Genomic DNA, 26,011 nt, shown 5'->3' with positions numbered 1-26,011 from the left:
CCACGTTGGGCTCCAGGTGCATGGAGCCTGCTTCTCCCTCTGCCTATGTCTCTGCCTCTCTCTCTCTCTCACTGTGTGCCTATCATAAATAAATAAAATAAAAAAATTAAAAATTAAAAAAAAATAAAGACATTAAGATCACAGAACTAGCAAGTGGAAAAACCAGATCTGAATCTACCTATTTCTGATTTCAAAGCTAGTGACCTTATTAACTACATTAGGACTTTTATTAGAAAAATGGCAGTGAGGAGGTAAGTAGAAGAATCCTATTTCTAAAAAAAACCCCTTAACTTGAAACTAATATGTAAAATAGACAAAGCACAGCTGCTTTAGTTAAAAAGGGGGGTTAGGGGCTCCAATATCAGTTTCCCACCACACTCCAGGCATAGCACTTAGGGTATGCCAAGTAAGGGATGCTGAGCTCTGTAGAGCAGAATTTGAAAACCACTGCATTCTGTTCAGCTACCCTCACAAGGATAACATGAGGAATGCTTGTATGTCCAACATTAGACTTGCCTAGGGAATATCTCTTCCCTGTGAGTTTAAGCCAAGGAGACCTCACTAAGATCAGGATTAGCTGCAGTCCCAGTTAAAGAAGAGCCTGTATTCCTCCATCTTCCAATCATTACCATGTACAGGATGCTTAAATTCTTAGCCTTCTGAATTCACCCCATTGCCTACGGGTATAGACTGCAGAGTATCAAGCAGTCAATTAAACAAAGAACACACATTTTCTACAATTCTTTCTTTGCTTAAATTGTATATATGCAAAGCCTTAAAAATAGAATCAGGAAGCAAATGGCTTTGCATTATCAAAAGCTATTTCCAAACAAACAAAACCTAAAGCTATGGAATAAATTTATTCTCAGTAATTAAAAGACAATTTGAGCCATGTTGGATGCCTGACCCAAGAAAGGACTGGAAAACTGGCACACTACAGGGAAGACTCAGAAGGGACAGAGTAGTTTATTCTAAATATTTAAAAAGCTGCTTTACTGGAAGAAGGTCTAGATGTATTCTACATGGCAGAAGATAGATGATATGTTTTCATGCTTTGAGTACCTCAGCCCCATACAACCTTGATTTTAGCCTTAGAGGTTATCACTACTATTATGATAATACAAATGATTGAACTGGTTTTTCTTTTATTTTTGTGAATAAATTAAATATTAAGAAAACAAAAATAAACCTACTTTGAAGGAATCTATTATTTGAATTGTACTCAAGTGATTTTTAAAAACATATTAAATAACCACATATGAGCCAAATACCTTCTTCCTGGTCTTGATGTTGATGTGATACAAATGGAAATTCACAGAACACAATATGTGCTTTTTTTCATTTAAGGCCCACAGCCATTGATTTCTATGATATAAACAACTAATAACATAGCAGGGCCATTTTTTTTAATGTAAAGTGTTTTCATAAAATTAATTTTTTTTCAATGACACAACTGCTGGATTACAGATTCCATTATGCCTAAACTTGGCTATAATCCTAACATGAAGTTATAGGTTATGATCAAATTAAACAATGGGTTAAATTAAGGCTCAAATAGTCATTTGTTATCAACTAGGTATGTGGGAAAGCACAGATCTTCCCTTCTTCTCTGTCCTGTAGGGGTACCTCTTCAGACTATCTCTCATTTCTTCCCAAGGGCTCAGGATCACAGGCTGCTGTGATTTCCCTGAAGAATTGTCAGTAGCGCTATTGGGGCCACAGCTGTCAAAGAATCATGGTTTCGACTTTTAAGCTGCATCAGCTGAGGATGCCGTTAATTGTCAGCTCTTTCAGACATCTGGAAGTCCAAATGCCTCTTTAGCAACTCTTACTCAGGAGTTGCACCAGCTACCTGGCCAATCAAAAGGCCCCAGGAAGCAGGAGAAGCTTTGGTGGTCATTTTTAAGAGCTTGAGCCAAAGAAGGATTCAAAGGTGAAATATGAGCAGCAAAGGTGTCTTAATTGTCTGTGTATCCTTTGAATCACTTTATAAGTGAGACTATTCTCTTTCTATCATTCACACACAAACAAGTCACAAGGTATATGAATATAATCTTTGGTGTCCTTCTGGTTCTTTCAATCATTCTTCTAGTTGCACTTGCCTGCTTGTAGATGTCCATCTCCTATGGCCAGGTCTTTATCATCTTACTTTGAGCAGACAGCCTGACAAAGTCTGTAGAGTCTGGGCTATATGCTGCTTCTCTGCAGGACTGGCCTTTGTTTGAAATTAAACAGGATTTGAAATTCAAACAGGATGTTTGAAATTAAAAAGTCTTCAACACGTGGGGTGCCTGGGTGGTTCAGTAGGTCCAAGGGTCTGCCTTCGGCTCAGGTCATGATTTCCAGTCCTGAGATGGAGCCCTGCATTAGACTCCTTGCTTCTGCTTCTCTGTTGCTCCCCCTGCTTAATCTCTCTCTCTCTCATAAATAAATAAAATCTTTAAAAAAAAAAAGTCTTTAACATGCAAAGAAAGTAACTTTAAAGTTGGGATTTCAGGTTTGGTCAGATGGGTGGGAGAGAGCTTTATGAAGCCAGTGGCCTTCAAGTCACTGCAACATCATAGCTGCTGCTCTGCCTTCCACTGGCAGTCACCCTGATACATGCAGCCCCATTGTTGACTTGAGTAAGTGACTTTTCTCCAGAACACATGGCTAGAGAGCTCCCAACTTAATAACATTATTGCGTCAGCCTCATCTATTTATAGGAATGTGCCTGATCTTGTCTGATTTGCAGTGTAACATATTATAGCAAAATGCACAACTTACAAGTGGAAGAAACGTGATTTTAGAAAAAGAAAACATTGTGAAAAATCTAGGAAAGACTGACTCTATTACTCACAAATATATTGGAGCTCAAGAAGGGAAACGAATGACATGAAGAATGAAGGACCTGTCAATCATTTTTAGGAGGAGGAACCCGTGTTTTTCTCTCTTTTGATCTAGATTTGTTATTTAAACCTCAGGTGTCTCCATTCCCTCCTCTGTAAATTGGAAATAACTGTGCCTATTTTAGAGTTTATATGAAAAGAAAAAGAGTTAATATAGGTGAGTGACAACACAATAGCTCAATAAATGTAAACTACAATTGTTATTTTTAAGTGATGATCCTTTGTTTTGGACAAAAATACAGCCCCAACTCATGAATGGGAGAGTCATAATCATTTAATATTCCAGAAAGAATTCTCTTTTTTAGCATTCTGAGGCATATTCAAATTATTCTGGCAAGCTGCCATCTCTACAGATGCTATTTATACACATCTTTTTTGACAGGTCAAATACTTCTTTATATACTAATCATTCTATATATTTGCTTGGCATAAAGTTGAATTGAAAATTATCTCTATTCTTCATTTTAAATTTTTTTTGAAAACATAGGAGTTATGACATTACATGAACTGCTTCTTAGAAAGCTGTTGACACAGTCAATCTCTGTATATTTTGCCTGCTTTGTTCCTAAATTGAGTGATTGAGTCTATTGAATAGGTAATTAGCTAAGTTCATAAATTAGATAAAAAGGAAAAAGCAGAAGGGTATATTGGAAGTCGTGTAATTGCATCTTTTTTATTCTTAAGAAGTGCACTCAAGGATCTATCTGAAGACTTGGGGTTTTTTCTTCCATTAACAGCCTCTCTTAACAATGCCATTTGTTCTCTAGAGTCCTTATAAATACTGAGCAGGCAGCGACTCTGGTAAGAGTGGCAATTCCTTTCCAATTGCTCAAACTGATTTCCCAATAGACTTGAATGTATCTAACTAAGATATCTATCTACCCACCTTTCTTCTATTGTCCATATATCCATATGATGATAGATGATACAATATGACATGATATAGGATATCATTCTTGGATTCTTATTTACAAAATCACTTACCCGTGAAAACTTATTTGTAATCCCTGAATCAACAAATCCAACAAATCCAGCTTTGGAGCTAGTTGATGAGTTTGAATCCCAGTTCCTGTTAGTGGGGAGGCCTCAGGCAAGTCACTTAACACTTTCATAATATAAAGAAAATAGATTTTAATGGTATGAGTGGTTTATTGAGAAGATTATAATCTATGTGACATGTGTATACAGACAAATGTACATATTTCCCCCAGGAACGGTGGTTCAGTAGTAGCTCAGTCAGTTTTGGGTTGGAGGGATTTATAAAATAAGTAGCATAAATAAAGAGAATTGACTGTATATATTCAAAATGGGAGGCTGAGACCATGTGAGGGCCTGCAGTCCATTGTGATGGGTAGCTCAAAAAGCATAAAATACCAAAAATGAGGTTAGAATACCCTGTCTTTCCCCAAAAGAAGAAAGGCAAGAGAAATTTAACAGAAATATCTCTATGTGTAAAACCAAACTTTTTGCTTTCCATTCAGAACCATTCCTCCCTCAGTGCTCTGCTTTCTAGGCGGTTCAGACGCAAGTGTTACAGCCAGCCTCAATCCTCTTTCCACGGAACCCATCCAGCTCAGTGGCATGCTGCTTCCCTGTAGGACTGGCTCCATCTTCAAAATAGATCCAGAATCTATTCTTACATTTTAAAAATGTAAATAGTTTTCATTGTGGTAAATATACATAATATCAATTTGCCACTTTGACCATTTTGAGGTGTTCAGAGGTGTGAAGCATATTCACACTGCTATGCTGCTGTTGCCATGGTCCCCCCATGGGACTCTTCTCATCTCATAAAATGGAACTCTGCACCCATTGAACAGCAATGTCCCCTTTCCCTCTCCCCCAGCCCCTGACAACCACCACTCTACTTCTGTCTCTGAATCTAATTGCTCATATGAGTGGATCCACACACAGTATTTGTCCTCTTGGATTGGCTTATTTCATCTAGGGTCATGTCCTCAGATTCATCCATGTTGGAACATGTCAGAATCTTCTTCCTTTTTAAGGCTGAATACTAAACCATTCATGCATATATGCCACATTTTGTTTTTCCATTCATCCATCAACAAAAATGTGTCACTTCTACCTTTTGCCGATAGTTAATAATGCTGCTATGAGCATGGGTGTGCACTTCTTTGCATCCTTGCTTTCAGTTCTTCTGGGCATAGAAGAAGTAGAATGTCTAGATAAAATAGATCCCAAATCTATTCTTGACATCACTGCTACCAACCCTAGCCTAAGCCCTGCTTATTTCCCATCTGAATGACCACAATTGGTATCTACATCCATCTCCCTGCTGTTGCTCTTTATCCCCTGCTTAGTTCTCAACACAGAAGTCAGAGTGATCCTGCTAACATGTCAGTCCAATGGCTTCCCATCACACTCTGATGACAAGCCAGAGTCATCACAGTGGCCTCACACTATCATGCTGGCCTGACCTCCCCCATTGTCTCTCTGCCTCGCCTCCCTTGACCCGTGCCCCTTGCTCACCCCTCCATCTGCTCATAGCTAGATCTATGCATGGCTTGTCCTCAGCCAGCTCACGTCTTCATTCAAATGTCACTTCCTCTGAGAGGCCTTTTTTTGACTGGTCTGTTTGCACTGTAAACCTCCTTACCTCACCCCCTCTCTTTTCTCCTGATATTTCTTTTAGTACTTTGCAGCATCTAATATATTTTTTACTTTTAAAATTTTTTAAATGCTGTATTAAAATCTAACTTTCAAGAAGGCATATAGTTTTGTCTTTCTGTTTACCAAGCTCAGAGGAGTGTCTGATATATAGTGGCACTCAGTAAATATTTGAATGAATAGATGCATGGATGAATAAATGAGGGTAACAACCATTAAAAGATAATATAGAAACCAATATTGCACTGTATGCTCACTAAAATTTAAATTAAAAAATAAAAATAAATAAAAGGTAATACAGGTAAATAGAACACTGAAGAAATGCTTAATCTTTAGAGAAATATCCAAATGACACTTTTTTTTTTTGGTTATCTGGATGGGAAAATTCATGTGACTATTATCTGAGTTTCACGCCTATTTAAAACCAGTGTTTGTGGGGATCCCTGGGTGGCACAGCGGTTTGGCACCTGCCTTTGGCCCAGGGCGCGATCCTGGAGACCCGGGATCAAATCCCACATCTGGCTCCCGGTGCATGGAGCCTGCTTCTCCCTCTGCCTATGTCTCTCTCTCTCTCTCTCTCTCTCTCTCTCTCTCTCTCTCTGTGACTATCATAAATAAATAAAAATAAATAAATAAAACCAGTGTTTGTGGATAGGGGAGCAGGGTATTTAAAATAACTATAGTGCCTCTCTTCCTCCCACCAAGATTCCAATGTGCCTCTCCTAAAGGAAGTATTTGAAGAGACAGAGTATGTGTATTTTAAAAAAATTCCTGAGTTTTATGATATGTTAGACTACAGATTAGAAAAAAAGAACACACACGATTCATTCTTTTCATATGCCAGCATGTGATATGCTTATTTTGAACAACAAAGTAATGTACAAAGCATGTTATTAAAGGGTACAATGAAATTTATTGTGGAATTTTATGTGAACATGTAAGAAAAATATAAATTAAATATTAGGCCTAGAATCCCATGAGATAATTCTCAACAGCTACAAAATTCCTTTTTTTATGTTCCAAATAATAGTTTTTAAGTATAACTATTGCCAGGTATGTGGATTGTCACAGGATTTTTCCTCATCAGCCAAGACACATAAGTGATCTTTAGTCAACAGTTAGAATTTGGTGGGAAAATTTGACTGGAAAAAAGTTAATTTAATAAGATAAGTAGACACAGTCAAATCAAACAAGTTATTTTATTTATTTATTTATTTATTTATTTATTTATTTATTTATTTATGATTTTTATTTATTTATTCATGAGAGACACAGAGAGGCAGAGGCACAGGCAGAGGGAGAAGCAGGCTCCATACAGGGAGCCTGATGTGGGACTCAATCACGGGTCTCCAGGATCACGCCCTGGGCCAAAGGCAGGCGCCAAACCACTGAGCCACCCAGGGATCCCTCAAACAAGTTTTTAATTTGAGATTTTTTTAGAACTCTTACAAATGCTTGGCATTGACCTCTATTCTGATGTATTTCCAAAATAAATTTTTAGCATCACAGATACATTTATTGCAGTTTCTCTCATCCTTTTTCCTCCTTTTATTTTCCTCCACTGCATTTTAATCACCTAATGCTCTGACCTCTTTTCCTACTTGATTATAAATCCCTGGAGAATAGGGGATGTCTAATTTATTTGGTATTTCTAACATAAAGCCTGATACACAGTAGGTATTCAATTTAGGTCTATAACTAAAGTTAATCAGGGCTCTGATTGTCAAATATACACACAGATACATACATATACACACACATATACACATATACATATAGACTTAAATGTTTTCTACACCAACTTTCAGGAAGTTGAATAACTAAATTTCCAAGGAATATTAAAGAATTTCACCGAAGAAGGGCTTTCCTAGTATAAGGGTTCCTCTCTACTAAAAGAGCTAAAGTTTTCTTTCCTTTGGTAAAAAATAGGGTAACCTCACACAATGATACATCATGTTTGAGAACCATCCATTTTCTTTAAATCTAAGAGTTGGAGTATACTGAGAGTTCCTAAGTACGTGGCTGTGTGGTGTCCCGAGTGTGGTTTCCTCTCCCCAGGCTGTGCCTAGAGGCAGCTTGGGGATTGGGTTGGAGACATCCAGAGGGAGGATGTATGAGGATGGTGATGGCTTAAGCATGTGCTGCATTAAGGAGAATGGTGGGGAGGCGGATAGGATACCTATCATTCAGTCCAACCAGTTCTGGCACCAATTCCTTCTTCCATCTATCCTTCTCATGGTGCACAGTGCCCAGGTTATCCTCTGGATCCTCAGATAGTGATTGTCTCTACCAATCATGCAGTTTGCAACTTTTCTGGGTCCTGAACTGAGTACTCAAAGTAGTACAGTTTAATTTTTCCTATGTTTGTGCCTCCCCATTTAAACTTAAAGCTGATTTGAAGCAACAATGGCATTTCAAGACAGTCACCCTTTTACTCACCCCAGCACCTGCAAAGAATCCTGCTCATAGAGCTGCTCACTAAACAGCTGTTTAATTAAACAAGATGGCAGGGGGAGGAGTGCAGGTGATGGAGAAAGCTCTTTTTTGCCTTATTTCCATGAATTGGAACATCTGTCATTCCTCCTAGGACAAAAACTATAGATAAGGAAGGTAAAGATTCCCCTGAATTCCCTTTTGCTATTATCTTGAACTTCTTTGTGGCTGAAGCCCTGTTAATTTTATCTTCAAGTTCTACCAGGATAAATATGGACCAACTAAAGCATTTCTACACAACTCAGTACAGGAAGTTGGCAGAGACTTGTCTGGATCTTAGCCCATATATCTTCTCTCCTCCTTCACAGGTGGGCCCAAATGCCCTTAACCATAGGCAAATATACCCACATACCCGTAACACCCTGCCTCACCTGGATAGTCCCTAGTGCCCCCTTCAATCTCAGGCAGGAGCAAGTGAGGGAGTTCTAGTCTTCGACCCTGGGACTGAACAGCCAGCCAGTCATACTCTGATCTTGCTGTGGTGCCCCACATAATGAAGCTTCTGAAGGGGCTCCAATGTCTAGACTGCTGCGTCTCCATCTCATGCTAGGTCGAGATTAGATTCTTGCCTTGGTCGTGCTGCCTAAAAAGTGCTTATGTCCTTATGTCAGTCCCCACTGCTGCCCCAGTGCCATTCCACCTGTCCACAAAGAGCCCAGCAACTGCTCTATCCTTCTCCTTAGTTACAGTATTCCAACACAACCTGTCTGGCCAGGTAAGTTTGAAAATCTACTGTTCAGTCTATACCTGAGCACTTACATGTCAAGCATACAACATAGACTGGCAGCAGTGTAAGACTCATGTCCAACCCTTCAATTTGAAAATAGTTTTCATTTTCAGCACCTTTTATTGCTTGAATATACTCAATTGTTGAAGGAAATCACTTAAGGGATGCAAATGAAACTGAAAGGCTTTATTCGGCTGATGTGCCATCAGGGAGCACTGAAGACCAGGTGGCACCCAGTTGAAACAGGTCAGGATTTATAAGGCAAGGGAAAGTTGAGTGTGTGTCCTTGTGGTTTTCAGTTAGGCTGCAGTCCGGGTACTGATGACCATCACCATAGTTTTTTTCTGCAAAGTGTTTCAGTAAGCCTTGTGATTTATCAGGTCTTCAAAGTTCCCAGGCAGGGGAGATAGACAGCAGGGGGGGGAAGAAAAAGGAAAATAGGGCAAAGGTAAAAGGCAAGGAAGAAACTGGGACCCACTGAAGTCTGTTTTATTTCTCTTACATAGAGCTTCTCGAAATATCTGTGATTAAAGACCAGATTTTTTCATTTTTATTGACTTTTAATTCTCAATATGTTGCAGACCATACTTGCATAAAATCCAATAAAAATTAAATTAGTAGCAAAATAAAATAAAAATAAAAAACAAAGACATTTAAGATGCAAGCCCAAAGTTTTATTATTAGACTGAACAGACTTAAAGTTACTCTATAAAGTTATGATAAAAATTTCTAAATGTTTGCTCTCAATTTCTATACCTGCCTCATTACAGATCAGTAAAAATCAGTTTTTGCACCAGTACCAGTCCATGAACTACATTTTGAGTAGTGCCATTTTAATCAACTGAAGTTTCTTCATGGCCTCTAGATCTCAAAAAATACTCCTCCTGCCTACTGGAACATTCCCCCACTTCACATTGGACATCCTTGTGGCTGGCTGTATGTTACACTGACAGCAGCATGCCAACCACTGCCCACGAACACCTCACTATGACAAAAGAGCAGTCAGATTTTTTTTTTCCTCTGGATTCTCAATTTTCTTCTTACATACCCTCACTTTTTAAAATTCTTTGATGGATAAGCAATCCTAGACCCTTTGGTCTGTCACCCTTTCAAATTTTCTCATAGCCTTGGACCTTGGCTTCCCTCAACTTCCCTTTCAGTTTGCTCAGTTACCTTTGAGACACTTGATGTTCCAGTTGAGCCCACATAGTGCTACCTCAGAGAAAATGCAGGTCTCAGAATTTGCTGTGCCAATGGGCAAATCTATGTGCTACTCTCTTGTTTACTCTATCCTGATGTATTTAAACAGTTCTGAGGGAAGGCAGCATCTCTAAACTTTATGATTGTTAGTAGATTAATCAGTGCACTACAGTTTTAACAGATTCCAATTGCTGAACTCTACATATTTGTTTAAAGAATACAAACAAAAGTATCTTCCAATAATACCAATCCTTAAAAATAAAACTACAAAGAATCCACAAATAAATCCCCATTGATTATTGAATCCAGGGCTTGGAAAGCTTTCATTTTATACAATATGTCCAGAAAACTGAGAAAGTATTCTTAGAAACACACATGATTAAATTTAAAGACTACCAAAAATATTTTTCACATGTACAAGGAACGCGTGGGTGTAGACTTATCTTTTATCCTAAATCAAATAGGCAAAGCTTTGTAAGCACATTACACTATAGATAGACACTATTACAAAGCAAAAATGGGTTGTGTGAGGAGCAATGCAGGGTCAGAATTCATTCCATGAGGGGCTATCCAAAGAAAATAACACAGAAATATCCTAATCAAGTAGATGATTCATCAAATTATATACATTTTTTTGATTACATCTGTCTGGAAAGCTTGATTGCCAGTTAAATCACTTAAGGGAAAATGAGTTGTATGCTTTATTTGGATGAAAGCAGGAACAATTTCTTTTATAAATGGCATGAATACAATTTAATTCTGTTATCTTTTCTGCCTGGGAAAACTGCCTGGATTTTGCACAGAAATAAGAATTTGACGTTAGTCACGTTTGCCATGTTTTCCTTGAGAATGTGAATAAGAAAGAAAGATGGTGCCTCATGCACTTTTGAATCTTTGGTTGTGTTTTTTATTTAAATTTGCAGCCTCTATAAACAATAAAAAGGTGGGCAATACAGAAAACAGGTTATGTGTGTAACCCAGGACAGTTCTAGACTTTCTCCATTCTCCTATTCTCAAACTAAATTGTCTGGTCTTAGCTCATGTGTGTGATGACTGTTATGGAGATTTCCCTTCATCATCACATAACAAATATAGAATTATCATTTTCAGAAAGATCTAGAGTGGCATCTGCACTTTCCTTGGAGTTCTGAGAATAGTGGTCTGTGCTTAATTGAAGTTTCTTTTGCAAATGCAAAAGTTGTGAAATCTTTTGCTATAGAGTCACTTAAAAGTAGTTTTAATGGACCATGTAAGAGCTTATTTCACTGTGGTCTTTTATTTTAGCATAAGGTCATAAATATTCCATTCAAATGTTGAAAATCTATTCAAGGCAAAAATATAGGTCCAGCATGTCAGCTACAGCATTATTTGGGTAGTGGCCCACTTAAACTACATTAATATGTCACCATTGATTGTGTCTGCCTAGGACTTTTACATATTATCTGTGAAATATATCTAATCTCTAAAATTCACACTTCAACGTATTATTTGGTCATGTAATCACATTTATTTTATTTTTTAAAGATTTATTTATTTATTTATTTATGATAGACACAGAGAGAGAGAGAGGCAGAGACATAGGCAGAGGGAGAAGCAGGCTCCATGCCAGGAGCCCGATTTAGGACTCGATCCCGGGACTCCAGGATCATGCCCTGGGCCAAAGGCAGGTGCCAAACCGCTGAGCCACCCAAGGATCCCCTGTAATCACATTTAGAAAAACATTATTCTGTCCTATTGCATGTCAGTGTAGGATTTCCTTCTGCAGAAAACGTTTGTATGGTGTTCACTATTCAGAGCATTAGTGAGGAAGATCAGTAGTGATGAAAAGTAAAAGTTTCAACTGTTCAAATGGTTTCTCAAGAGACGTTAAAAATAAAATTTTACTATCATCTATTTTAGTTTTAGAGACAAGCAGCTTAAGAACAGCTCTAAACTGGAAGAAGTAGGGTCTGGAATTCTCTCTTCAATCTAGAGAGCTGGTTTTACAGCAAGATTTTAAGGTCAGATCTTCACAGCTGTGGTTGAAAGTCAAGGGTAGTCCAGTATAGGGGAAGTACCTGGATCTTGGGTTCAAACAAACCTGAAGTTCCAATCCCAGCACCATTGTCTACTACCATCAGGGCCTGAGGCCAAGTTTCCTGCTTTGTAAGAAGTAATAATAACATCACTCACCTCACAGGATTGTTGTAAAGGAATAAAGGTGGCACCATATGTCAAGTGCCCAACATAGCTCAGGATCTAGTACAGATACTCAATAAATTCTCATTTGTATTCTTTCTTTTTCTCTTTTTCATGAGTATGTGCATACTAAATGAGTATGTGCACACTAAAGGTGATATTTACAGTCCCAAGGACTCATTTCTGTATCCACACAAAGAGTGGGCAGGAAATTCGGGTTCCATGCCAAGTAAGTTACTAGTGACACCCATAGGAAATTTCTAATTTTGTATCTCCAACAACTCTTTCTAAGTGTCCCTATTGCCAACTCTTGTCACAATATCCATTCCTTGGACATTGATAGTCCTCAAGTGTCTGTGCATGGTCCACTTTTCTCCTTCCACTTATCACTGATTTTATCCATTCAAGGATGTCCACACTCCTTCCATGCTAATGACCTAAAGTCCATATGGTTAGTCCTGGCTTCACTCCCAAGCTCCACTCACATATCCAATGGCCCACTGAGCATCTTCATCTGAGTGACCTGCAGGAGGCTCAACTTTCACACATCCAAAATCCTTTTACCAAAAAACAAGTTTCTCTTAATTTCTATATTTTGTTTACTTGGATTTCTACTCAATCATTTAAGCTAGATTTCACTTGCTGATTTAAAGTGGTTAAATAAACTTTGCCCTCTTCCCAACCTTCTTACATTCAGTACTCTACTAGCGATGGATTTTTTTATTCCCTCTTGCCTTTTTTCCACCCTACACCTTTAACCTGTTCCCTACTTCCTTATCTACTTGTATGTACATCAAGTGCACATCTTCTCAGGCATCTTGAATTTCTTCAGCTGGCCAGTTTCTTGGACTTGATGCCACTACCAGGTTCCAATAAGTCACCTGGCATTACTGAGAGTGGTGAGCCAGGCACATACACTGAGTTACTGACTTCTTCAAACAACTTCTGAATTTCAATGAAACATCACTTTGAGCATGGGATCTGGCAACCCAACACAGCCTGCCAAAGGCTTGGCTAACACACTCTGAAAGTAATCCATGGAAAGGATTAGCTTTCCCTGGGGCCAGTTTTGTTCCAAAGAAAATCAGAAATGGAATGAGTCTACACAAAGGACTTCCCCTCCATGTTCCTTCCTCCTATGGGCTTGTTTAAGGTAAGTCTTCTCAGTACAGACAGTCTAGAGTCATTCCACATACTGAGTGATAACCTTGCTGGACCACCTTCTATGTCTCTTCACAGCTCATCATGAAGCAGCAGCCCACACAGCAATGTATCACATTTATTGCCTCATATCCTTCTTTGCATTCCCTCTATTTTTCCTCACTTCTGCAACCCTGGGTTTGCACCTAGCAAACAAAGCAGCAACATTTAATCCTTGCCTCAAGCTCTGTTTTCTAGGGAATCCAGGACTGAGAAAACTTCTAAAAAGGATTTTATGCAACTTTAAAGAGAAGCCTCTTTTCAATAAGATAAGAACCGCTGGCTCATTTTCCTTTTCTCCAGCAAGTCTTAAAGGAAAAGAAAAATGAATATTTATAGTTTGAAATCCTACTGGGGGAACGCTGTAGTAATTTCAAAATATTTTGCTTTAGTTTTTCTAGCAGCCAGAATGAAGAAGGAAAAAATAAGTTTCACAAGTGAATAATAATTGGAAATAAATTTATCAAGAAAACTATTACTAGACCCTAAGCTTTGGGAGAAATTTCACATGATGTCATGATGATCTTTACACAAGGGTCATAAAGTGAGGTAATGAATCATATATCCTTCATATTATATAATTTTAAAAATACTTAAAAATACACAGAGTGCTCCCCATGTGTTTCTTTGAGATATATATATATTAGAATTTAGGGAAAAACAATAGCAAAATTTCAGGGCAGTGATTGTAAAATATTAATGTACACAAGAAGATTCTTAAACAATACATATTTCAGGGCCCTGTTCCAGACTCATGAACCAGAATTTCCAGAGCTAAGGTCTAGGCATCTGTATTTTGGACAGGATGAACCTAATGCTCACTAAAGGTTGACTACTGCTAATTTCTAACAGTTCAGCCTACATATTACCTAAAAAAATTGTTAAAATCTTGTAGCAGAAATTTTGTAGCTCTTAAGACTATATTCTAAATGTTACCATAGAATGGAAGATCACTACACAAATAGATACCATCTTTTGGATTTTGGGAATTTCAGAATGCTAAAATGAAATGGAAAATTTTAGATCAAGAACATTATGAATATTCTTTGAGCAAATATCTTTGAAACACCCTCTGTGGTTCCAATGCCTTAGTTAAGTAAGTAGAGTGATGTGGGATATGGGATACTTAAGAGTAGAAGCAGGGTCTCCACCATCCATAAGTTTATAGCATAATTCAGAAGAAAAGTCACACAACTAAATATATCACTGAGGACCAGATGATATACTATGAGCTATGCTCTCAGATACAAACTGTTTACTGACTATGCCACCCCAAGATCAGCCAAATGTATTGTCTTTTCTAAAAGGAAGTTTCCCTCCCATTGGTAGTTTTGCTGTAAATGATTGGTATAAGATTAAAAATAAAAAAAATAAGGCACATGGCACAGATCAGACCACTAGAATTACCTCTTAAATTCTATCCCACTCTCCACCTTTAGAAGTCTGATTGAGAATCACTATTACTTTTTCACATGAACTTATAGGTACTAGGTTTCCAGTCTGTGTGTGTTTTAATGAGACTTAACAACATTTAGAAATAGCACTATCATGTGTGGGAAATATCAGAAAGGGAGACAGAACATAAAGACTCCTAACTCTGGGAAACGAACTAGGGGTGGTGGAAGGGGAGGAGGGCGGGGGGTGGGGGTGAATGGGTGATGGGCACTGAGAGGGGCACTTGACGGGATGAGCACAGGGTGTTATCCTGTATGTTGGTAAATTGAACACCAATAAAAAATAAATTTATTATAAAAAAAAAGAAATAGCACTATCTTAATCTGTTCAGATTTGATATTTAGAGATTTTTAAAAATATCAGTCCAATTAGAACAAAAAGGAAAAAATCTTTTTCTGGGGTATCCAGGACAAAGGCAATATAAGGCAGTGTTTTTCTTTGTAACAGAGGGTCCCACATGACCCTCTGTTGGCATTTATCTACTATATCACTGCTCTAAGAGGCTAAATGCTCACAAACAATTCTGTCAGAGGGTCTGGGAAAAAAAGCAGGCATAAATAATACTTCTTGACATCAAATATATTTCATAGTGTCTAACCTGTGCTCCTGATTTAAAAAATGAAACCATAGTTTAAATATCTTTTAAGAGGATGCAGTCTATGTTGACAGAAAAGCAGCTACTACTTAGTACAAGGTCTTTAATTGTCCTTTAATACTTTGAAATCCAAGCTACTCACTCATGTATTTAATACAAACACTGAATTGCGTGGTCATTTTTACTGAGCATGTTACATTTTCCTATACCTAGAAAAAGAAAAAAAAAAGGGGGTTTTAGAGGTCAGATCCACACAAAATGTGGAAAGGAGAAGAGCAGCAAGGGGCTGGCTCATGCAAGCCAACCATGCATTAGTCTGAAAAATAGCTTCCTTAGTCATGTCCCTATTTGGTATTGTTTAAGTGGCATCTTTAGTTTGGGTTTGCCCAGAAGTGACTGATTCAAGGGATTGAGTGCAAGAAGTTTATTCTGGAACCAATTCCAGGAAACTCTAATGAGGGAGTGGGGAGACAGGCAGGTAAGTTTATTTTCCAGTAAGTGTGTTCTGAGAGTGCAGCTGACACCCACTGGGAACTGGAAAGTGAGTACAGAGCATCTGCAGCGTGTTGCAGATGAATGCCAGCTGAGGGGCAAAGGTCTTACACACCAACACTCCTTCAGTCATTTGAAAGTAGATTGCTGGGGAGGCAGGGGTGGCAGGGGATATTAATTCTCTGATACTTTCAGCCTACCACAGGGACAGGAACGTGGACTCTGATGATCAGAGAAAGCCCTCAGACAAAGAGATGCTGGAGATAATAGTGTTAACTCAAGTTGATGTGTACTGAGGAATATAGGTGGGGAGCACCTATGGGGTTGGCCCCACAAAGACTCACTAAAGGACATACAAATGCCCATTCAAACTCTTTGGAATTTCCCTAGTTCAGGAAGATGCTTCAGGGGATGGAGGAAACAGTAAAAGAAAAAAGCCAAATAAAATAATTTGGACTTCTCTACATAGGTGGAACATGCTTGGCACCTTCAATGCTTAGGCTGGGCTGGGTGGGATTCAGGCTGCAATGAAGCAGAGCTCACAGATGTGCTCTTAAGGCAGACACTGATGGGGAAGCTGTGAGTCCAGATGGGGACAACAAGAAGGGATAAGCAGGGAGAGAGACTGCGACAGAATCTTTTTCTCAGTCATGGGGTCACACAAAGGGGAGATGGTGTAGCCAGCAGAAATGAGGTCCAAGCAGGCAGGTACCAAAGAGAAGCAGGGACCTGGCGACAGTCCGCCACATTGGGGAAAAGGGCTTACCAGTAGCAGTTTTATCTCACCCATTTCTTAGCTCCAGCTGTCCACTGCTAACTTTTAAAGCCCAGGCATCAAAGGGGACTCAGCCATTTCTGCACCCCCCTGACTGAGGAAGCACACCCTGCAGAGTGCAGAGAGATCCACATAGACCCCATCCACCATAAACAGCCCAACACACGCTCTTTAATTGTGGCTTAACATGTTTTCCAGACTTGAAGAGCAGCTCATGACCAGTGGTCCGAAATACCTCAATCTCATTGTTCTAAGTGAATCATTAACTTACAAGAAGAAAGAATACTAGAAACATCTGGCCACCAGCCAAACAAAATCCCAGCATTTGGAGGGTGTTTGATACAAAATATAAATCTGGATTTTTCTCCCTAGCTATATAGAGTTCAGAGAGCTCCCAAGATATTAAAGTGTCTCAGCTTGTTTAGGAAGCAGCAGGCTGAGAATTGCTAGAGGGCGTGAGTACTGACCCATCTTGCGATAATTTCACCTCTGCCACTCTGGATCCTGAAGGGTCAACAGAAGAAGTGAACTTTAAAGTGAAAAATAAAAGTCTAGCCATGTTAAAGCAACAAGACAGTTGATGTCGGAGCAAAGGTTGATGTGGGAAACATGTCAGAGGGCTCCCTCCTCCAGCCTTCCCCAGAGCATGACAGGACCGATGGCCACAGGCCACAGAGCCTAGACAAAATGAGTTCTGCTCTGCCCAGGGCTAGGGGATCTGTTACCTGATTTACATAGCTTTTATTCCTCGGTCAAAGAACATTTTTGCAGCTCAAGATTCTTCCTATATAATCTAGGAAACCCATTTAATAGCAAGGCAAGGATTTTGTTCAAAGAGAGACAGATTCATTTCAGCTCTTGAGATGTTCCCATTGTAAAATCTATCTTACATTATTATAACATAAATTATCCAACTAACAATTCCTCACTACCAATTGCTCGTTTTATAGATTTTATTATTAAGGTCTTGATCTAGTCACTTGGTTTCCTATTGCTTCGATTTGAGTCATCCCATAACAAATGGCCCTGATGGGTTATATTTCTGCAATTATAGTGCCTAATGCAATCTGTATACGAACTGGTACAAAAGTATTGAGGAAGATCTGTTTATATTTAGTGGTATTCTCACACAAGCCTTTTTGTGGCTGAAGCCCTTTTTAAACTTGCACTGTATATTTATTTTTCAGCAGAGGCATTTGATTATATATCCCCCACTGCAATGCATCTTAGGCCATTTGGAATACTAGTAAAGTGTTGACAGAATTATTTATATTCTAATATTATCAATGTTCTTTTTCAAAAAATGGGAGACTAAGTCATTTTACTAGAGAAGTGACAGCCACCTTTTTTTGGTTTCTATCATTCTAGCTTAATATGAGTAGGTAATGTACTCACTGTAATGAGAGTACAGTGGGCCAAATGGAAAGAGAGACACTGTTATTCCAGTCTCAGCCCTAGGAGAAGACTGAGGGACTTTGGGAAAGTTACTCAGTGCCAGATACTGAGCCTGTACTCTTGAGGTAGGCCAGAAAACACACCTTGTCTGGGAAAAACCCACCAGGCAGAGAGATGGGAGCATGTCAGAACAAGGCCAGGTCTTGCTTCACTGAAGGATACAGACATAAGGGACAAGATAGTCTCAAACAAATACTCAAATCTGGAAAGAAATGGCTAGAAGCAAGATATAGTTCTACTAGCAGGTGCTCTGATGTGAGTCCAAGTCTGAGCAGCTTGTAATTTGCAGATTCAAGGGTTCAGCAGTTGGAACAAATAATAAAGAAGGGGAAAGAAAAGAGATTCACCCTGGTGGTACTAGGCAGGGCTGGGAATTTAAAGTCCCAGGGTTAGAGTCAAAAGAAGCAACAACAGTGATGCAATATGACATCATTAAGTTGATGGCATTGAGTCCTTGGGCCTCACCCTCAGGCATGTTTTATATCAGATCCGGAAGTGGTCTAGAGGCCTTGGTTTTCAAGGTCACTGGAAAATGGGATGAGGAATCAGATAACATTGAACGTCTCCTCTTTGGATATTCCCCTCTGTAAAATGAATGACTGGGACCAGATCTCTAAGTGTCACACAGGGTCGAAGATTTAATTCTTCTAATGATTCTTTCATGCTATCCATGAATCGTTCAAGGCAGGTCAAACCATATTTTTAAAGCTTACCCATTGAGGATCCCTGGGTGGCTCAGTGGTTTAGCGCCTGCCTTCAGCCCAGGGAGTGATCCTGGAGTCCCGGGATCGAGTCCCCACATCAGGCTCCCTGCATGGAGCCTGCTTCTCCCTCTGCCTGTGTCTCTGCCTCTCTCTCTCTCTCGTGAATAAATAAATAAAATCTTAAAAAAAAAAAATAAAGCTTACCCATTGTTTTCCTATACCACTTGTGTTAGAGCTAACACACCTATTATAGGGTCATTGAATTTACTTAAAGGGCACTATAAATATTGAAACTTTCACTTACTTTTAGTAAAAATAGAAATCCTACTTCCATTTACTTAATAACAGTTATCATAAATTTAGTAACAATATTTCAAAGGATTTAACAACATGTGCAAACTGCACATCAGCAATCTGTGAAAACACAACAGGAAATTCAGTTGATAAATACTTGGCTTGGCTGGCACAGGGTTCTGGAGAGGAAAGAACCCTAGGCCAAGAATCTGTTCTCCTTGAAACAATGGCACTCACAAGGTGAGCTTACACAAATCCTTTCCTTCTCAGAGTTTTGTGCCTTATTTGCTAAAGAGGGTCTTTAAGGCCAGCTCAAATGGATTCTAAAGGAAGATATGACAGGAACATTTTGTATGACAAACATGTATTGTCCCCCTCCTAAGTGCCAGATTCTGTTACGACTAAAACATCAAGACAGGAGAAACAGCATCTGAGGCCTCAGAGAGGCTTCCGTCTAGCTGGGGGCCTAATAAGAACACTGTTAACCACTGAGCAGAAGGAGTGCTGGGGAAGGCGGCATAGGAGGCCAACAAGACAGAGGAAGGATCACTTAATTAGTGACTGGTCATCTGAGTACTTGGCTTCACGGCAGCCGCAGGGGGTGGCATGTGACACTAGGACAACATGGCATAGAGGCAAGAGTGTAGACTTGGAGGTTGCTCTTGGCAAGTACCATAACCACTCTAAGCATTCTTCTGTGAATCTGAAAAACAAGATGAATACTATTTTCCTTGCAGAGTGGGTGTGATAATGCATGAGAAAATACCAGCAAGTGCCTAGTGTGATTATTTTGCTTATTTTCACTTTTGCTAATATGCATCTTACCCAAAAGAGGAGGTAAGAAATCAAGAAGGCAAACTTGGCAATTTTGCCTCAGTATGGCCTTGCTTAATCTGGCTGGATGGAGTAGTCATCACTAAGCCCATAGATCCCCAGATCTATCTTTCCTCTTTCAGGAAATACCAAGAGCACAACGGACTGCATTAAACATTCTAGCAACAACCAAGAAACAACAGTTCTCTCAGTTGTTGGAAATTCATCATATCAGGGCATGAGACATGTATGGGTCTAGAAACCACAGGGACCTCTGACAGGTCACATCAATCCTAAGATGAAATAATGGACCCTTCTTCCTCGAAGCTTCGGCACTGCAGTAATAAACCACAGAAACAACCAAGTCTCTGCCTGTCCCATCCAAACAACATGGTGCCAATATGTTGACTTCAGTGGGAGACACTTTCTGGGAGACTTGGTGGCCCCTTATCCCTTGTGTCCTACAGACACTCGAGGCTTATGAGGAATATCAGTTTGCCAGGATCTCATTACTGGCCCATGCTGACTCCTTAGGGGAAGCATCTGGACCAGCTAACCCCTGCTTGAGCTACCTTTTCTTGCTTATGCTCCACAGCACCTCAGTTTCCCTCTGTTGGTGCACTGCAAGGACCTGTGTATGTGTCTGCTATGGACTGAACTGTGTCCCCCCAAATTCATATGTTGGGGCCCTAAGCCTAATGTGGTGGTATTTGGAGATGGGGTCTTTAGGAACTAAGTAGAGTTAAATGAGGTCAGGAAAGTACGGTCCTAATCCAATAAAATTGCTGGTTGTAAGAGGAAGAGAGAGAGAAATCTCTCTTTTTCTCTCCTTGCATACTCACTGAGGAAAGGCTGTGTGAGGAAACAGCAAGATGCAGCCATCTGCAGCCAGCAAGAAAGCTCTCACCAGAACCTGACCACAGTGGCACCCTGACCTTGGGCTTCCAGACTCCAGAACTGTGAGAAAAATTCACTTCTGTTACTTAAGCCACCCAGACTTTGGAAGTCCAAGCAGACTAAGACATGGTCCACTCTCTTTACCAAATGATAAACTCCTTAATAAGAAAGATCATGATTTACCTATCTTTGTTGCCAGCCTCTATTGCCCAACCATCCTTTGATCTTTAAGAAATATTTGTTGAATGATATTTGATTAAATGATTAGCTATGAATATATTTCAAAGTGCTCCTAGACTCTTCCCAGATCTCAATACACATTCCCTTCTTACCCGCCTCAGGGACTGAACTGATGGGACTGGACTACATAAAAGAGATTCTCTCCTATGAAGGTAACTTCCATGTTTTCAACCAGTTGCTGAATATGCAAAGCAGCAAGAGTTGGTTGAACCTAGTGGTCAATTAGTCAATCAACAAATAGAGACTGTGGACATCCCACAGGCCATGCACTGAGGATGTGGCTATGAATACATGAACAGAGTCACTGGCTCAAAGAGCCTATACTCTGGTAGACAGAAACAGATAGTGAACATTTGGGAAAATGTCAGTTAATTTCAGATACTGCCGAGTGCTCTGAAGAAGTTGAAATCAGTTAACGCAGGAGAATATAATGGAGTAGGAGCCACCTTTCCTAGAGTGTCGAGAAGCATCTCTCTGAAAAAATAACATTTGAGTTCAGCCTGAATAATGAGAAGGTGGCAGCCATGTGGATGTAGAGATCTGGGGAACAGAATTCCAAGCAATTAGGAACAGCAAATCCAAAAGCTCTGCAAATGGAATAGGCTTGATATATCCAGTGTACAGAAAATTAGGAGCTGGAGAAGACTGAATGAGGGGGAGGCAGGGGCCTGATCGTGTGGGACTTACATAATTTTACTGAGTTTCAATGGGAAGCCATTAGAGATGCCTTAACAGGGGTATTTAAGAATATAATCTATGCTTTAGAAATAAAATTCTGACTGTCCTGCAGGAAGAACATGGAGCCTGTGGCTGTGGTTGGAGGGATGAAGTAGCTTAGACTGGGGTGTTTGTGATAGGTAGATAGATAGATAGATAGATAGATAGATAGATAGATAGGTTAAATATGACCAGACTATGTTTTGGAATAGAGAAAATTGGACTTGTAGGTGGATAAAATATGGGAATTGAGGGAAAGAAAAGAACCAATAATGGCTTTTATCAAGGTTTTGAGGATGAGTGACTACATGGATGTGGTATCACTTAGGGCGACAAGGTGGGGAGCAGGGCTGGCAGTGGTGGGGGTGAGGAAGCGACTGGCTCATTTGAGACATATTTAGTTTAAAATACTTATCAGACACCAAGTGCAGATGTACAACAGGCAGGGGGATACACCAGGGAAGAGGTTAGAATGAGATAAATAAATTTGTCAATCATCATTGTAAAGACAGTATTAGAAGTCATGGGACCAGGTAAGAGCATCAAAAGAGAACACAGAGATGGAGAAAAGAAGATAGGTCCCTGATAAGATAGGGCCCTGGGGCACTTCAATTTCTAGAATCAGATATGCAAGAAGAAGACAGGGAGCTGAAGAAGGCACAGCTACTGAGGAGGAAAACCAGGTAAGTGTGGTATTTCAGAAGCCAATAGGAAATAAAAATGTTCACAGTTGAGTAAGACAAAGATTCTAACAAAATTGGAATATGTGTAGCTGCTTTCTAGGAATAGCAAGATTAGAAGAGATCTCAGTTCTCGAAAAAGGAAACTGAAGAAAAAAATCCCCCAAGAAGATACAAGTCATCTGTTTATAGGACCAAAACTGCCCTCCCAAGAGGAAACTCACTTGCTAATTGCCAATCCTGCCTTCTCAACTTGTCTACCTGTCCCATCTCTTGTCACTCTCCCGTCCACCATGTGGGTGTGTGAGGAGTAGTAAACCAATTGTTTAAAGATCTATTTATTTGCAATTGAGCTCTGTACCCGGCACATTGGGAGGACAAATCAGCATCCTGCTAGTGTAGTTGGGCATCAAACTGAAGGAAAATGCCTGTGTGTCTTTTGAGTGAACAGAGGGCAAAGTTGCAGGTGCTAATGGGAGATGGTGGATGGACAGGCAATGAGTAGGGCAACTGAAGAGATGTTTACAAAGCACAGAGGAGATGTGGGTAAGGCTGGAGTGAGCTGTTTACTACTGCAGCCTTCCATAGGAGAAGCCACAATGCATAGGATTTGGAATTTGAGTAAAAGAAGAATAGAATGAGGAACTATGGAATTACTCATTTGAAGAACCAGATTTCCAAACCAGAGTGAGGGTCATATGACCCTGTGAAACTTTTCCTGATAAACTCATCTGAAGTGTTTGCTCCTTTTGCAATTTTCCTGAGCAATTCAGTTTATAAAATCACATCACTCTAATCTACATTTGCACCTACCTTCTCCACTGTACTATGCCTGGTCTAGCAGATAGTTAATAAATGATTATGAAGCTAATCAATGATTAAACAACTAATGGGTCAGGATATTTGAAATTTGTTTTGCCCTTATAAACCTGAGATGTGTATTTCTCTCAAGAATACTGCTGTGGGGATGCAATGAAACGCCGGGACACCTGCACCCCAATGTTTATAGCAGCAATGTCCACAATAGCCAAACTGTGGAAGGAGCCTTGGTGTCCATCGAAAGATGAATGGATAAAGAAGATGTGGTTTATGTATACAATGGAATATTACTCAGCCATTAGAAATGATAAATACCCACCATTTGCTTCAACGTGGATGGAACTGGAGGGTATTATGCTGAGTGAAATGAGTCAATTGGAGAAGGACAAACATTATATGTTCTCATTCATTTGGGGAATATAAATAATAATGAAAGGGAATAGAAGGGAAGGGAGAAGAAATGGGTAGGAAATATCAGAAAGGGAGACAGAACATAAAGACTCCTAACTCTGGGAAATAAGCTGGGGGTGGTGGAAGGGGAGGGGGGTGGGGGTGGGGGTGGATGGGTGATGGGCATTGAGGGGGGCACTTGATGGGATGAGCACTGGGTGTTATTCTGTATGTTGGCAAATTGAACATCAATAAAAAATAAATTTATTATTATATAAAAAAAGAATACTGCTGTGGGATATTCTATGAGAGACTGCGATTTTGAAGGGCATTAAGCACTCAAAGAATGTGTCACCACATTATGTCACTAGAACATTTCAGAACCAGATATAGCTGTAGTATAGTCAGGCATTAGAATTCTATGCTTAAATAAACAAAAGACAAAGAAAAATATATACACACTCACATATACATATACACAAAAGTATATATATGTGTGTGTGTGTGTGTGTGTGTGTGTGTGTGTGTGTATAGAGAGAGAGAATGAATATTCATTGTTTTACTGTCTTCATGGACTGGAAAGACATATACACTCCTAAAATTAATATTCAGTAACATTTATTAACAATACTATAATTCAATTTATCATTTGAATTATATTTCTTCTACCATTTAGAATTTTTCAACTATGTATAAGCAGGGAATATAATTAAAACATCTTATACCGGGATCCCTGGGTGGCGCAGCGGTTTGGCGCCTGCCTTTGGCCCAGGGCGCGATCCTGGAGATCCGGGATCGAATCCCACGTCAGGCTCCCGGTGCATGGAGCCTGCTTCTCCCTCTACCTGTGTCTCTGCCTCTCTCTCTCACTGTGTGCCTATCATGAATAAATAAAAAATAAAAAAAAAAATCTTATACCTGTGAGATTTAAATACTTTGTAAGCTTTTTTTTTCATATTTGAATTATTTCAGCTTGCTTATTCAGACTTTTAAATCCAGTGAGAGAAGAATCTTTTTTCATATAGCAATAAGCACTGTGTTTAACAAACAGGTATGTTAATAAGGTTTTGTAATTGATACAGCTCTATTTCTAAAAGAATCCTTTGAGAGGATGGGGGAAGAAGGCAAAAGCAACTCTACAGATGAAGAGGCAGGAGTCCATGGGATTTACCTCCTGAAGTTCTCAATTTTGTCTCTGTAGGACCAGAGGAAGCCACCTGCTAAGAAAAAACGTGGTAGAGGGCAAAGACTTCAGACAAGTTGTCAGACTTGAATTGTCTGTTTATAGGGAATGGGAAAGAATGTTATATAGGGATACACAAAAGAACTGAGGTCTGAGTTAGGAGCTAAGGAAGGTCTATATTAATTTATCATGGCACAAGTCTTAGGTGATTTTTCCCATTGGAGTCTCAACATCTTGATCATAGGTGAGGAAGTGAAGAACACAGGATGGCTCCAGGTTATAGCCTGTCTAAGGGGTTGCAAATACAAGAAGGCAAGGGACCTGAGGATACTAGAAAGATCAGGAGACATGTTCACATCTAGGCTAAATAAGAAATGAAATGAAGACAGGAAAGATTTGTTAAGATGCTAATGTATGGGTTAAAGGACTAAAGGTTGTAACACTGAATTGCAAAATTTTTGGAAGGCTTATTATCCATCAACTATGGTGCTAAGCATTTCAGATACATCATCTTATTTCATAATAACTTTATTAAGCATATACTATGCTTATTGCTATTATAAACTCAGAGAAGTTAAATAAATTATTCAAGGTCATATGCTATTAAATGGTGGGGCTGGGACTCAGACCCCTCATCTGTTACATGACAAGACCACATGGAGAACTGTTATAGTAGAATTAACAAACTATTTTAAAGTTTAGAAAGCTTTGGTTCAGGCATGAAATTCTGGATGGAACGGAGGAAGTGCTGGAGGGGATGACAAGAAAATCTATAAGTTGGTAGCTGGATGGCATGAGACTCAAAGGAACATGATTACTAATTTAGAGCAGAGAGATAGGAATTTGGAAATGACATTAATAAACTAGGAAGATGTCCATATTGTTTCCGGGTTCTTTGGAATTTAGAGAGCATGAAACTAAGGGGTAGTCACAAAGGGAAATGCCAACACAAATCAATACTATACAGAATCAATACTACTTCAAATCTAAATATGGTTATTAAGAAACACCGTACAATGGAAATAAAAAGACTGCATGTCTATGGAAGATCATGCGTAAACATTTTGTAATATCTACTTGAGAAAGTCTTACTCTCAGTCTTCCTTTTCAATCTTAATCCTGCTTCCTCTCAGAAATCTTATTTTCAACACCCTCTTATGATTGGCTGTTCCATAGGGGACGTTTCAT

The 26,011-nt window shown here is 39.4% G+C and overlaps 1 protein-coding gene across 8 annotated transcripts in view; it reads right to left on the bottom strand.

Moving 5' to 3' along the window:
• Positions 1–26,011, bottom strand: part of ZMAT4 (zinc finger matrin-type 4) — a 337,657-nt gene that overhangs the window by 62,349 nt on the left and 249,297 nt on the right. Inside the window, exon 6 of one of the 8 annotated variants that reach the window (XM_038559980.1) lies at positions 8,941–9,118. The exons of the other annotated variants lie outside the window; for them this stretch is intronic. Within the exon in view, the coding sequence (XP_038415908.1) occupies positions 9,093–9,118 (26 nt within the window). The 3' untranslated portion in view covers positions 8,941–9,092. Of the gene's footprint in view, positions 1–8,940; positions 9,119–26,011 lie in introns of those variants that run through there. 8 annotated transcript variants of the gene reach the window in all.

Source organism: Canis lupus, chromosome 16, assembly GCF_011100685.1.
Source record: "Canis lupus familiaris isolate Mischka breed German Shepherd chromosome 16, alternate assembly UU_Cfam_GSD_1.0, whole genome shotgun sequence".
Taxonomy (NCBI): Eukaryota; Metazoa; Chordata; class Mammalia; order Carnivora; family Canidae; genus Canis; species Canis lupus.
This window is presented reverse-complemented; position numbering and strand designations above follow the sequence as displayed.